This window comes from Podarcis gaigeae (assembly GCF_964106915.1).
Source record: "Podarcis gaigeae genome assembly, chromosome: 9".
Classification (NCBI taxonomy): domain Eukaryota; kingdom Metazoa; phylum Chordata; class Lepidosauria; order Squamata; family Lacertidae; genus Podarcis; species Podarcis gaigeae.
In genome coordinates, this window is record NC_139685.1 from 19,874,989 (window position 1) to 19,890,097 (window position 15,109).

The window sequence follows — 15,109 nt, forward strand, 5'->3', positions numbered from 1 at the left end:
TCCGCCGGCATGTTTGGGAGTTTGCAGGATGGATGGATGGATGGATGGATGAATGCAAGCGGGATACTGGGAAAGCAGTACGGGATAGCTGGAAAAGAGCGAGAGAGCTGGAACAAATCGGCAGGGGGGCGAAGGATCCCTGGATCTCGGAAGGAGGAAAAGCAGAAGCCCATGCAAGGGATCGGGGACGAAAGGAGGAGGAAGTGAGGGGAAATGAGATTTATTTTTGGAGGTATTTGGAGGCGAGCAGCTCCTACCGGAGAGATGAGGCGGGGATATTTATGGGGAAGCATAAAATGCGGGTGGGAATCGTTTGGGAGAGCGAGGTGTCCTCAAGGATCTTGAGAGGACGAGCGGGGTCTCTTATTCTGCCTCTCGCTTCCGCCTCCTTCCTCCGGCGAAGGTGCTGATATTTTTATTATCAAAATTAAAACCCCGCCCATTTGGCTAGGTTTCCCCAGTCACGCTGGGCCGAGGCCGCCAAGCCGGCCTCTACCTTCTCCCCCAGCGAGGAGGCCCAAGAAAACGCTGCTGCCCGAGGCCTAGTCGCCTCTGGCTTCCCGCGCTAAGGGAAGCGGGCTGGGTGTGGCGGCAGGCAAGGCCTCCGGGGCCGCTTCGGCTTTGCTGCTGCTGCTGCCCCGGAACTCGGGCCTCAAATCCCTGCTGCACACCCAGGCGAGCGCCCTGAAGCGGCTGCGACTACGAGAAGCGCTTACGCGGCCCATCTTCCCACGCCCGCCGCCTCAGCGACGTGGCTTTTCCCGGGCTTGGCCAGGGTTTACCTCGCGCTTTCCGTCTCCGGACGGCCGAGCGAGCGAGCGCCTCGGTTCCTCCGTCCAGACAGGCCGCGTTTGAGGGGAAATTAAAGCATTTGGGGCGGGGGGGGGGGAGGAAGCCGTCTGCGGCCGCCACTCTCACGGCCTCGCTTTTATTTTATTTTAATTTTTTAATGGAGGCTTTTATTAGGTCTTGCTTAGGGAAACGGGATACGCAGCGACCTTTTGATAAAAGAGGCTGGGGCCGGAGTGGCTTGACCACCACATCTCTCTCTTCACTGGGAATTGGTAGTTCCGTGAGGGGAGCGGGAGCCTCACCCCAGTTAGGAGCACCCCAGGCAAACTACAGCTCCCAGAATTCTTAGCGTGCGAGGGGGCGGGGCGGGAAGTGAGTGGCTTTGAATATGCGGCGTGAACGGGGTGTGAGTAAGTGGTTCTCCAAAGGCGCGCCAGGAAAGGATGGCAAGGCTGGCGGGAAGATTCAAGGATCATCGGAGACTTTTAAACATTTCAGCACGGTATTTTATAGTAGCAAAAAAATTAATATACAATATACAAATGTAATGGAAATATACAAATGTAATGGAGAGTGCACGCCTAACTTGAGGAGGCATACATTTGTGGGATGGGATGTGTGTGTCTTAACTTTATTTATAAGCCTGTTTATTATATATATATTATTTTATTGAGTTTTCATTTTTGCTACATAACCAATTAAACATTTTACAAACTTTGAAACATCCAGTGACTTTGCTTCTCCTTCCATGGTTCGTGGTTTCCTGTATATTTTACTATGACCATTCAAATCAATTTTCAAACTTTTACATCAATCAGTTACCGTTTACTCTGTTGGATTTATTTTAATGCTGCCAGCGTTTTCAGCTGTGTACAATTATTTTCCATATATTCAATAAATATTTTCCACTCTTCTTTAAATAGATGTTCTTCTTGCTCTTTTAATCTGTGGGTTAAACCTGCAAGTTCTGCATATTCTAACATCTTTAAGTTGCCAATCCTCTTGGGGCCAACAATACATGGACTGCTGTTGTTGCATACATAAATAAACTACTGGCACCTGGGAATTTCTACTTGGGTTATTCCCAACAAAAAGGACTGGGTTTTTGGGGAAGGTAAATTTAAACATTTTTTTTCAGTTCATCATAAATAATTTCCCAATACTCTTTCACCTTTCTGCATGTCCACCACATATGAAAAAAGGTACCTCCCATTTCTTTACATTTCCAACACGTATCTGATTCTACGTTATACATCTTAGCCAACCTACTGAGAGTTAAATACCATCTAGGAATCAATTTCAAATGCAGTGGTACCTTGGTAGTTGAATGGTTTTGCTCCCGAATGCCGCAAACCTGAAAGTGAGTGTTCTGGTTTGCAAATGTTTTTCTGAATCCAAATGTCTGATGCGGCTTCTGATTGAGTACAGGAAGCTCCTACAGCCAATCGGAAGCCGCACCTTGGTTTTTGAACCATTTCAGGAGTCGGAACGAACTTCCGGAATAACACACAGTAAATTTCATATAACACACAGTAAATTTCATTTCTACCAGAGGTCCAGTTCTATATTGTGTCCTGTATCTACATTATTGCCCAGTGTGTCATTGGATGCTTTAACTAGCTTGTCTTTTGTTTCCCATTCTAACAAGAAATGATACATTTTAGACTGATGTTTATCCTTGTTTTTTAACAGTTCTTTTTCAAATTGTGATCTTTGGTCCAAAACTAAAAATCATGGCAACATAAAAATGTAAATGGGGCAGCCAAGAGAAAAAGAACGGAGGAGGGAGCTGTAAAAAACAAAAAACAAAACCTAAGTTAAAAGAGTCAACTAGATAAATTGTTACTTCTCTCCCAAACTGATCATGTATAAAATCCACGCATTCACAGAGGGTAACTAATGGTTACTATTTATTTAGATCATTTTAAAAAGTGCATAGTACAAGCAAAAACCTTAGTTAAAAAACTGCAAATTCCCAAATGGCACAGATACGATTTTTGTCTGGCATGATTCAAACTATTTTAAAGCCTCCCAATCTAAACTATAAAAACACAAGTCACATTATTACTCACGTCTGCATCAGAAAATTAAGGCTAAGTGAACTGCTGATATTCTATAAGCACATGTGAATCTAGGGTCAATGAAGATTTATGTGATCAGGATTTCCCTTTGTTTTGAAGCAAGTTAATAGGAGCTGTAGGATGGGATTTAATCAGGGCCGCAGTGTAGAATATATGGGGGTATAGCCCTCTTCTCCCATGGTAGTCTTACAATTAAAACTCCCTCCCTGAAGCTGTTTAGCAGGTGGCGGTGACTTTCATTAGGAAACACCATTAGAAAAGAGGGTGATCCTGTCCTCAGTACCATGGTCCTAGTCCAAATCTCTTCCTTACTCCCTGCCCTGTGTGGCTACTATTAACTTTTTTTTAAGTGTGAGAAAGCCTGATGCCATGTCTAGCTTGTGCATTCAAAGCATATGTGTGGTTTTTTTTAAAAGTATTAAAAACTAAAGCATAAACTGCAAGCCTGCTTTCTCTTTCCCATCAAGCAGGCTGTGCAGTGTCTCCATCTGATCACTGAACCTTTAATACAAAGACCAAGTTCTAAGAAGATTCATGAGAAGTGAATCTTGTAAAGAGGCACTAAAGGACACCTTCCTTTCCTCAACCACCAACAGTGTAAGTGTATTGGAAAAGGAGGGAGAATGCAGTTTGGGCCTCTCAGCAGAATATTTCCATTTCCCCTACTACATGTTGGTTGGCAGCCCCTATTTCCCCACCATCCCTCCATCTGAAATCTTAAAGCAGAGGTTTTCAAACTGTTCTGGCAATCCTCGAGTTCCTTGCCAGGTTTGGCAAGGGTGCACAAACATGTCTGGAAGTCAGCTTCCAATGCCTAGCTGTACTATAGCATGCCGATCCATGAAGACCAAGAGCAACAGGCCCATCATAGACAAAGCTAAATGTAATGAACACCACCATATATATTTTTTAAAACATTTGAATCTTCTGCAACACAGTTTTGCGGCAGGTTAAGCAATCTGAAACAGCTTCTCTGATGCTCAAAAGACTGTCTTAAAGCACAGTACGGATTGTTCTGCTTGCTCCTAAGTTAGCAAGAATGTTAATCATCATACGTTGTCTGGGGTGCGTGAAAAAAATTGCTAGTAGCGCCCCCACCCCCGTAAACAAAAAACCTTACCATGGTACAATTTAGGACCCTTATTAAGGCACATTTATTCTACTGTAGAAGTGTAAATCACAACGAGATTGGTTTACATTTGCCATGGCTTTTCCCATAACAAGATGAAAGGAGTCAAGAAGGGCCATAACTCAGTGTTGAAGCATCTGCTTTGCATGAAGAAGGTCCTAGACAAATCCTTGGCATTTCCAAGTAGAAGAAGAGTTTGGATTTGATATCCCGCTTTATCACTACCCTAAGGAGTCTCAAAATGGCTAACATTCTCCTTTCCCTTCCTCCCCAACAAACACTCTGTGAGGTGAGAGAGGCTGAGAGACTTCGAAGAAGTGTGACTAGCCCAAGGTCACCCAGCAGCTGCATGTGGAGGAGCGGGGAATCGAACCCGGTTCAGCAGATTGCGAGTCCACTGCTCTTAACCACTACACCATACTGGGAACGTCTCCTGGGAATGTCACTGCCAGTCAGTGTAGGCAACAGCGAGGAAGATAGACCAATCCAGTATAAGGCATCTTCCACAAAAATATTTTTGTTCGAGATCCATATTTTAGGGGTCACTGATGCAAATTTAGTATAGGACCAAAGAAATGTTTTGTTTGTAGAGTTAGGCCATTATTGCTGCATTGCTAGGGGTTGCACCATCGAAGAGAACGATGGTCCCTTCCAACTCTACGATTCTGTAAATTATTGCAAGCTGTTTTGCTGCGATATTGCTAAATTGCTATAAAATTGTCAGTAAGAAGCTTCATAGCCAATCTAAAACATAAAAGGGTTCTTTTTGTTCTCTGATGAAGAAAAACAGGCAGAGTTGTTTTGTTTCACTCCCAGCTGCAGTCTTAGGAACACTTACTCAGATGCAAGCCCCACTGAACATAATAGGACTTCCAAGTAAACATGCACAGGACTGAACAGCATAATGTTCTTAAATTACTTATTGCATATGTATTTTCCTTTCCAGTAGTTAAAACTGGAATTATGAGTACATGCATACCAAATTATCTAAGCCATCTTATATTTTCCTGTTGGTCATTCCAAGAATAAAGTAAAGTAATTGAGAATGCGTAAGAAAAATGCAAATTACAATTGCTACATTTCATTTCTGGCAACCATAAATTATGTCTCATTGAAAAGTCTGTTCAAAGAAGCCAAATTTGAGGATGCTTTCAGCATTAAAGCTGTTCTACACATTGCATACTGAGATAGCAGAATTCTGGGCTGTACACTTGAGACTGCAGGTGGGAGGTGCATGCTTTTGAACGCTTCTGCACCTAGGAAGGGGATCTCTGCAAGATGTAAACTATTCCATCAGACACAAAGGTTTCATGAGGCCTTCTCTAATGCAATAGTTTATTTGAAGCAGGAAAGGTTTTAGCATTCAGAACGATGACACCTTCCACACATCTGCAATTGCAAGTGGTACAGTCCAGAATTTTATCACCTCAACTTAGCACTTCAGTTTCTGTGGTATACAGAATATCTCTTGCGGGGGATTTAAGCAACACTTAAGTTGTCTCTTAAGATGTCTTTGGGTATGCCCACAAGTAATCCTGAAGACTCCTTTTTGTCTTCTGCACAGTCTAAGGGAAAGCTAAACATAAATAATGTCATTCATTATGCATAAAACATTTTAAATCCAAATGGCAGTCCTTAAAACTACGTTTAATATTTGCAAGCAATCTGTTCTATTTCTGTGAACATTTGGTGTCTTTACATTACTGCTTGCTGATTCCATCCATAAAAAAATGGCAGCTGGACTCTTGCCTTAGAGGCACAGCTTTGGCATGCTGTTTCTAAGAATGTGAAAATGTTAACGTCTGAAAATAAATAATGCAGATTGGAGTGATGCAGCAAGGATAAATCTAGTTCTATAGACTTCAAAATAGAATGAGATTGTTGTATTTGGTCACTGTCCCCCCCCCCCCCCAGTATTCGAGTAAGATGTATTGAGGTGTTCTGATCTACAGTTCCACAAACAGTCCAAAATGCATAGACTGCTTCCTTCTTTCAAAGGCTTCTAACAACTTCAATGACAGGAGAAATCCTTACAAATGCATCATTTTTACCTACATACACCATGCTGCTGCCCTGCCACTGAACTGAATGGGAAACCTTTACAATCCAGAGCAGCTTCATGTGCACATTGGAGCCCTACATTTACAGAAAATAACTGGATATAGGTAGCTGTGGACTGTAATATCCACTACAGAGAAGTATACAGGTAACTATTTTTATTATAGTATTTGTAAATATTCCTAGTTTCAAATGCAACATTTAGTTATGCACTCTTTAGTTATCTTAATACAATACTAAATTTATTTGCTTGCTTCCAATAAATACATTTAATTTGGCCTTATTTTAGAGAAGGACTTACTTTGGACAACACTAACACAGATATAAATAGTAGACAGAATCCCTGTGAAACAATTCTGGTTCGCAGGCACAGAGTAAATCCAAAGTTGTATTGATGAGATACAATTTGGGTTTTTCTGAATTGGGGAGGCTAACGTGTGGCCAGCTGGATGTTGCCAGACAATAACTTACACCATCCCTGACTGCTGGCCATGCTGATTGGAAATGATGGGCGTTTTAGTCCAGCAATATTAAGAGGAGCACAGATTAGCCACCCCTGTTCTAAATTAACTCTATAGATAATGGCACATTCAATAGGAACTTCTGTGCAGTTCCCTCCACTCCATAAATGTACATAGATCACGGAGACATTATTGGTGGACTGCAGGAAAAGAACAATTTGTTTGAAAAATGACAACTAGGCTTTAATTTTCTTTCGAATATTATTGCAAAGTGCAATGCCTAGAGTCCAATGAACATCAGCAAAAATGCGACATATGTTAACTTATTCAAATATAACGGGAGGGGGTGCAAAACAATTTTAAATGTATGGAACAGAACAGTATTGTGTGCGACATAGAGAAGTATTCTGGTCACGTTCGTTCTTTTGGTCGTGCAAGGTTACAGTCGCTGAGCTTCCTCCAGTAAGGTCTAGTCCACAGGTGGAGCTGGTGGTTCTTGCCCCTGTGTGTCAAGAATACACTGGTTTATATATTAAAATTTCATTTAGCAGCCTGGTTTTCAAGACAGAGATTCTATGTAAAGGGGCATGACATAATACAAATTAAAACATAGGCAATAAAATATAAAGCATCTACTTAAAACTACTCAAAGCTAGCGCAAATAACCCAGCATAACTTAAAACACATACATAACCAGAACTCAGCACTAGTTCTATTGCTTGCAAGTTACTCACTGAAGGCCATGACAAAAAGATGGGTCTTCAAGGCCCATTTAAAAGTATCAAGGGATGAAGCTTTCCTCATGTCACATGGGACTGAATTCCACAACAGCAGGCCACCACCAAAACGTCCCTGTTCTATGGACCCGCCATTAGAACAATAGGAATGTGTACAAAAGAGAAGAAAGATTAGAACAAAAGAAAGAAATGTGTATAAGATAAGAAGATGTCCATTTCAAGATTCGCCGTACACCTTTTTGAGTTTGTTTCCATTAGGGAATGCAATGGCAGAACCAGGAGTGCCAAGGACAGACAGGACTCTAGCTGAGTGAGCTACTTAGAACTGGAAGTATTCAGAGATGTCTTCAGGCCTGGCAGTGAATAGAGATCCCCATATCACTCCCTTTGATAGACCAAGAAGATGCTTCCAGAGTGAACACAAAATTTATTAGAACCAGGAAGTGGGCATCTGTCATTGTCTAGTTAGCAGGGCAGACCCTCCTGTGCTGAGGGCTAGTAGTCTTAGTGTCAGCTTATCCCTGGCTCAGTTCCATGAAAAACCGTCCCAAGTTCCAGCCTGATCCTGATACCAGCTACAACAGGGAATCTTCAATACTCTCTCTTAAACCCCCCCCCCCAAAAAAAACAATATACACAGACCTCTTTCTGTTCCCTTTCCTTCCTCTACGCAAGGGTGACTGATCTTCCACATTAAGTGCTACAAGTATAACCAACTTGGGGAAATTGTTCAAAAGGTTTTATAAATCTGTCATGCATGAAGTCTGTGCAGTACTAGTGTGTTGTGCAGGATGAAAGGGGAGAGCATTTGCTGTGTGTAACAACATTACATATTTCCATTTGTTGATACCACTGCTTTAAGGTACTTTTTTATTTAGGACTGCACCATATGGCAACACGAACGGTTTTGTAAACAGGAATGCAACGTCCGAATGGATGAGGAAAATGCATTACTGGCACAGTGTAGCACAATTTGCTAAAAGCCACATATGAATTGCATTTGTGTCTTGGTTTTTCTTCGAGAAACTCAGGCTTCTATATCACATATTCCCCTCTCCCTGCCTCGTCGTTTGACATTATGTAGGGAGGTTAACTAAAACGTCGGAATACTCACATTATGTGGGCTGGATGGTTTTTCAGCTGTAAAAGGTCTTCTTAGGTTAGCAGGTCTCATCAAGAACAGTACCAGTGCCAGAACCAGCCAGCCCACCATTATCATTGTCACGCTGATGTCATTATCAGCAGACGGATTGGGTCCTGGCACTGGAAGGAAAAGAACACATGAATTAAGCAGAGTGAAGAATTTCAAGTCACTTTTTAAAATTAACTGCGATTAAGGGGACCCAGATGGGGATTACGCAGCATTTTGGGAGAAACAAGAGGGTCAAGTTAACGTAGAATCTCAGGCTTGTCAGATAAGTTCAACTCTTGAAGGAGGGCTAACTGGCTTGGAAAGAGAAAAGTAGCTCCACCTCCTGAGTCACTGAACAAACACGGTTCCCTGTGAGTCACTGTTAAGCCTTAACCTCAAGAAATAGATGACTATTTCTTAAACACTGTCTGCTTCTTTTCCACTTCATCTTTAATGGCTTTTAAACTGATCACAGGGCTAGTTATTTCATCTGTACTCATGTCTGAAAGTTTATGGTGCCATTTGGCAACTTTCCAACCGATGGGTGCTCTCAGCATTCTCACTTCCATATTTATTTTCTTCCCTCTGTGTCTTTTACTCACTGGTCAACAAGGGTCCCTAACATTAGCACAATTTTTGAAAATGTAAAGAGTGAATAATTGCTGATTGTTACCAAGAAGCCGTCATCTACCCACTGACCAATATAAATTTTGTAGTGGCAGTAAAAGGCTGAAGCTATTGAGGCCTCCACACTATATCCTCCCTCCTGATGGATATAGATATAGACACACATGCAGAACACACACATTTCTGCAAAGATACAAATACAGTGGAACCTCTATTCATGACCACAATCCATTCCGGAGGCCCGTCCTTACGGCAAAATAGGTCGCTGGTAGAAGTGCCATTGTCCGCAGGCACATTTGGCGGCAGCCCACTTCTGTGGATGTGCAGACGGCAGCAGCCGCTTCTGCATGTGTGTGAATCACGGCAAACCTGGTGTTTACTTCCGGGTTTGCCGCGGTCACGACTTGGAACAGGCCTAAGTAGAGCGGGACGTAAGTAGAGGCTCTACTGTAGTCTAATATGTTTACATTAATATTATTTAATAAAGTTAATACCAAATTGATTAAATCCACAGCAGCAGTGCCTCAGTGGTGCAAAGTGCCTTCCATCAGCTTTGGATAGGGATAGCCTAACTACTGTTGTCTATGCTCTGGTAACCTGTAGGTTAGATTACATTATACATAGGGCTGCCTCTGAAGCTGGTTCGGAAACTTGCTAGTTCAGAAATGGGCAGCCAGGTTGCTCACCAGGACCAGACAGTTTGAGCATATTACACCGATCCTGGCCCAACGGCACTGGCTGCCAATTATAGCCCAATTCAAACTACTGGTTTTGATCTATAAAGCCCTAAACAGCTCAGGACCACAATACTTCCAGAGCCACCTCTCCCCATATGAACCTACCCAGACCCTGTGATGATCATCTGAGGCTCTTATTCATATGCTGCTTCAATGAGAGGTCTGGAGGGTGGCAACAAAAGAACGGGCCTTTTCTGCAGTGGCTCCTCATTTGTGGAATGCTCTCCCCAGGGAGTCTCGCCTGGCACCTTCATTATACACCTTTAGGCGCCAGGCAAAAACATTCCTCTTCAACCAGGCCTTTGGCTGATGAACATCCCATATCCTTTTAAATGTGTTCACAAGGGGGTGGTTATTGGTTTGCTTTGTTCTTGTTTTTATTATGTATATTGTGATTTTACACTGTGAACTGCCCTGAGATTTTTGGACGAAGGGTGCTATACAAATTCAATGAATAAATAAAAATAATATAAAAACGGGATGATTGCTCAGCCATGATTACTGAGCAGAGGGATGCCTCCACTCAGTCCAAACCTCCCACAGTCTGGCTTGATAAACAGTTTGGCTTGCTCTGTTAATCTTGCAGCAGTACAGAAAACTAATTCGGCTCAGAGCTCGGTGCCAGAAGATTGCTGCCATAAGTAGCCAAAGAACATTGAAGGCAGCAGTATCATGTAGTCACAGTTCTCAGAGAGGAAAGCTGATAAGCACCCTGCTTTTCTTCTGTAGCCCACAAAACAATATCCCCCTAAACTTCTGGAGGCCTCATTTCACTCATCATTTGGGCAGCAATATAACAGCAATTGATGCAACCGGGCCTGTGAGAGATAAAAGCTAGATATCTGGGCTGCTGTGGAGTTTTAAATCCATCAAATATCTTACAGATAAGCTGACCACCTCTTTAAGAAACTGTTCTCTTCAAGGCAACACTTGAAGCTCCTATTTCCAGGGCTCATCAGTTATCTGCATATCCGCCAAAGGAATCTCCTGTATGACATCCCTCTCAATGTCAAACTGCGAAAGAGACCTTCAGCTTCCTTGGGCAAAGGTTATTAGCAGTGTCCTTGGGGCTGGGGCAGAGAGGGAAGGCCTAGCAGGAAATAAGCTCAGAGTTGGAAGCAGTTAAAATGATAGATTTTTAAAACCTCAGGAGTAAGGTTTCTTCCTCCTCCTGTGACATAGCTCTGTTCAATATACACCGAGCCTCTGACTACCCACTCCTTTCCTCAATGTATTGCAAGAATACATATTTAAAAATGTAATCAAACTAAATAGAAAGCAGTTAGTATTTAATAATCATATAGCATATTGTGAGAATTGCCAAGGTATAGGAAAAGTCTGAAACGTTTGTGGCATGCTTAAACATTTTCGTAAATTATCTTTACAACAGCCTTCAAAGTACGGCTGAAAGAGGACAGGATATTGTTCATGCAGCAAATGAGAACTCTGAGCTAGAAGCTTGCTGAAGGCCATCTAATAAGTTCACGGCTAAACTGATATTTGGACTGGGGACTATTTGTTCCCAGCTCACATCATGATGATAACCACAATCTTATGCAGAGGCTTTGCCAACGGGGCAGAGAGGAAGGGCCCTATCCTTGTGCTGTAAAGCAGGGATGGGGAAACTTTATGCTGCTGAGCATGGGTAGGCAAACTAAGGCCCGGGGGCCAGATCCGGCCCAATCACCTTCTAAATCCGGCCCGCAGACGGTCCAGGAATCAGCGTGTTTTTACATGAGTAGAATGTGTCCTTTTATTTAAAATGCATCTCTGGGTTATTTGTGGGGCATAGCAATTCATTCATTATGATGTTTTCCAAAATATAGTCTGGCCCCCCACAAGGTCTGAGGGACAGTGGACCAGCCCCCTGCTGAAAAAGTTTGCTGACCCCTGCTGAGAGGGTCGGATTCCCTCAGGGGTAGTCTCATGTGGGACACGTCAATGCTGGACAGAGGAGGGCTGATGAGGGGCAGGAACAAAGTTTTATGTATTAAATAATCCAGAACAAAGACTGCCCTTCTTCAGTTTTCGTCATGGCTAGCTCAGATTAGAAATCCTATGCAGGTCTACTCAGATGTAAGCCCTGAGCTATGTTTGATGGGGTTATTTTCTGGACAGCAATTCCATTCTGACTTTAGTGAGCTATATACGTACACACCCAATTCATTTTCATCAAATAAAATTCTGCCCTTTCTGAAACTATATAGAAAGAGGGAAAGCACAATTTTGAAAGCTAAGAGAAGGAGGAAACAAAAAAAAAAAAAAGAAGAAGAAACTGATAGAATGGAGAAATTGAGAAGCTACAGTAAATGTTGGAGGGCACACAAAATTAGCTGCAGGGGTGGGGGGGAATTACACTTTGCACTTGGGCCCCAGGTTGCTCTCCACTGTGTTACAAAGGGAGAAGCAACACACCTTGGTGATAAGACAAAATAAAAGTATAGTCTGAAGAAACAGAAGACCACCAACTTGTTTTAAGCTAAGCCAGTTTGAAGAGTGGTCAGTGCCAAAAAGGTAAGGTAAAATATCCCTGGATAGTTAAGTCCAGTCAAAGGTGACTATGGGGTTGCACCACTCATCTCATTTTCAGGCCGAGGGAGCCAGTGCTTGAGCCAATCAAAGCTGACAGAGACAAGAACAGAATTAGCTGCCTCCAGAGGGGCTACTCTGTCTCTACGCCAAGTTTCTGCTTTGGCAAGGTCTTTTCCCAATCTTTATGGGCATAACAGTGTCATTAAACACCAATTTTACTTGCAAAAAGTAAATTTTACTTTGTCTGGATGCAAAGACCAAACCCAAGAGTTTCACACTTCCACAGAAAGACTCCAAATGTGCAAAATTCAGGGAGTTCCCCTCTCAAGTCATCGTTTTCATAATGATTCATTCATCTGCAGCAATGGAACAGACGTCAGACTGACTTCAGCAGAGCCCCTGCCCTCCTGCTTCCCAAACTAAACACCACCCAAAGTTCCAGCATTTACTGCTGTAATCATTGGCCAAAAGGGTTTGTTTGTATAAGCTGGGTCTCAGACAGGAAGCAAAATAATCATAGGCTCCCAAACCACTTGCTGCACTCCTCCAGCTCTTCATTCCTATCAGCAGATGTGACTAAGGGAAAACAACACAGCAGATGTCATAATTCCCTGCCAATTCGAGCTAAGCTCCCTCACCTCAAATCTAGAAATAAGCTTATTATTCCACTAGGCATTTAGTCTTTTCAGTTGATATGGGGTGTGTGTGGAAAGTGTCTGCAATTTTTATTTGCTGTTCCCATCTTCTTTTAAACTGTTTTGAGTATGTTTCCCTGGTCCCCCCCTTTAATTCTAATATGTAAGCCACCATGAGCGTTTTATATAAGAACAGAAACCGGGTGTGTGTGAAGCTCCTAAATGAATTGTGTGCCAGAATCCATAAATTCTATATGCAAGCCACCTCGAGGGTTTCGTATAAGACAGAAATTCAGGATATAAAGTTCCCAAAGTCATTTGTGTGTCAGGATCTACGCTCTCCAGAGCTCTGCTTAGGGAACCTACGATTTTCCAGATGCTGTCGGACTCTGATTTTCATAAGTCGAGACAGCTTGGCCAATCAGGAATGATGGGAATTGGAGTCTGACAACATCTGGAGTTCCTCATTTCCGGTTTAAGAGAAGGCTGGGGGGAGGGCACAAAATAAATACAGAAGACAGCTAGTGACAGGGAATCTGGAGATGAAACTGAGAATCTAAGGGAGCAAGTCAAAATGTAGTCTAGTGAGCCATTCCCTGTTGACTACAGGCCCCCAGCATAGCTGTCAACTTTCAGATTTGAAAATAAGGGATCAGCAGCATAAAAAATAAGGGATCAGCAGCCTCACCTGTCCCAGGGACAGTCTATGGGATATCTAACAATCCGGGATAGCAGCCGGAAACGGCACTGGAATAAGCGAATTTCCCGCAAAAAAAGGGAAGGTTGACAGCTATGGCCCCCAGACGTCAAAGATACCATAGGCGTACAACATCTGCCCTTGCAATTGGCTGGCAAGCAGCATGAAACTTCTGGGTTGCCTAAGCCTGGTGCTTTCTGCCTTGCCTGCACTTGAGGTTCCAGCATTTAGATAGCTGGCCATGCAGTTAACTCGTTAACTCTCCAGGTCTGGATACTCATAGCCTCTTACTGGCCCCAACACACTATGTAAAAATTCCAAACATGCTCTTACTCACAGCTGATTCTCACTGTATTTTTATATCGCTCTTAAACATCCAATCACTGCCAACTCCCTCCCCCCTTTTTTTTCCAAGAGAGTAGAAAAGTTGGAAAATAAGACTGTAGTGTGCAATCTGGCATGATGAATCATGAACCTGGGTCTTTATCAGTGTACACTAGTACCTGGCTGGAACGGTTATGCATTCCAAAACTGGAAGATCAACTTCCAACTAAGAAAAAAAACTTCCTTTGGTTGAAATTACCAATACTACAAGGTATACAATGGCACTATTCTTTCTGAATTATCTAGGCCTTTTTCTGTTTGGATCAAAACGCATGGCCCTGAAATTTCTCAAAATGCTGTTTTGATATCCTAATCTGATGATACTTTTCACAGAGCAAGACCCACCCCTAGCCCTCAGCCATGCACTGTCCCGTCCCCCCATATTCTATTTTAGAAAACAAACCACGTTTAAGTTTTATTACAACTAAGGTATATAAAAAGTTGTGAACTAAATAAAGTAAAATACAGTTGCAGAGATAACAATCTAAAGCAGAAGTCCTAAACAGGGAGAAAGGGCTTCTGAATCCTTTCTTATCCAGTGGTTATTCCATTTATTAAAACAAAACCCCTCCCAAATTGCAGCAAGAAAGTAGATGGGAACATCTTAAATGGGAGGGGGATCAGAGAGAAAACCTAAGAGGTATTTCCCTGCTTCTGTGAAGTTCTCCCACTTTAGAGTGCAACAATCCCAGTGGTATTTTGTGAAAAGAAAAGAAAAAGGTGAAATATGAAACTCAGTCTAATGCACATTTAGCCCTCAGACATAATCTCTTCCTTTGAATCTATTCCTTAACACTAATTATTTTAGCCCTGAAATTAGCAGGAGGGTCACTTCCACTTGCCATTTCCATTGATGATAGCAGCTTGTTATATGGGGAACCAGAGTATGGCCTCCTTTGTATTGATGCCCCCCCCCTCCTAAGCTTAGACCCCCCAGAAAGCTTTCTGATCTACATGGGATTTTGTTGCATGATGAAGATGGCATGCTTAGATTTATTCTGTCCAACTATCTTCCTGTATTTTGTAATGCTTGTGGCTGTTGTTTTATTGGTGTTTAAATTGTATTATTATTAATTTTTGGATATATTTCTGTTGATATATATAAAA

At 42.5% G+C, this 15,109-nt stretch overlaps 2 protein-coding genes and 1 long non-coding RNA gene across 8 annotated transcripts in view; 2 read left to right on the forward strand and 1 right to left on the reverse strand.

Moving 5' to 3' along the window:
- LIAS (lipoic acid synthetase) overlaps nucleotides 1-15,109 on the forward strand; it is a 139,084-nt gene that overhangs the window by 36,318 nt on the left and 87,657 nt on the right. The window lies entirely within an intron of this gene.
- LOC310852199 lies at nucleotides 1,213-6,742 on the forward strand. Its single transcript, XR_014568031.1, has 2 exons — nucleotides 1,213-1,294; nucleotides 1,384-6,742. It is a non-coding gene; the product is annotated as an uncharacterized lncRNA (long non-coding RNA).
- The window catches only part of SMIM14 (small integral membrane protein 14), a 37,474-nt gene continuing 25,050 nt past the window's right edge, over nucleotides 2,686-15,109 (reverse strand). For all 6 annotated transcript variants that reach the window (XM_083755110.1, XM_083755112.1, XM_083755111.1 and 3 more), the window contains 2 exons: nucleotides 8,373-8,521; nucleotides 2,686-7,023 (listed from right to left, as the gene is read on the reverse strand). In XM_083755110.1, coding sequence (XP_083611236.1) covers nucleotides 6,991-7,023; nucleotides 8,373-8,521 — 182 coding nt within the window. In that variant the 3' untranslated portion in view covers nucleotides 2,686-6,990. The remainder of the gene's footprint in view (nucleotides 7,024-8,372; nucleotides 8,522-15,109) is intronic.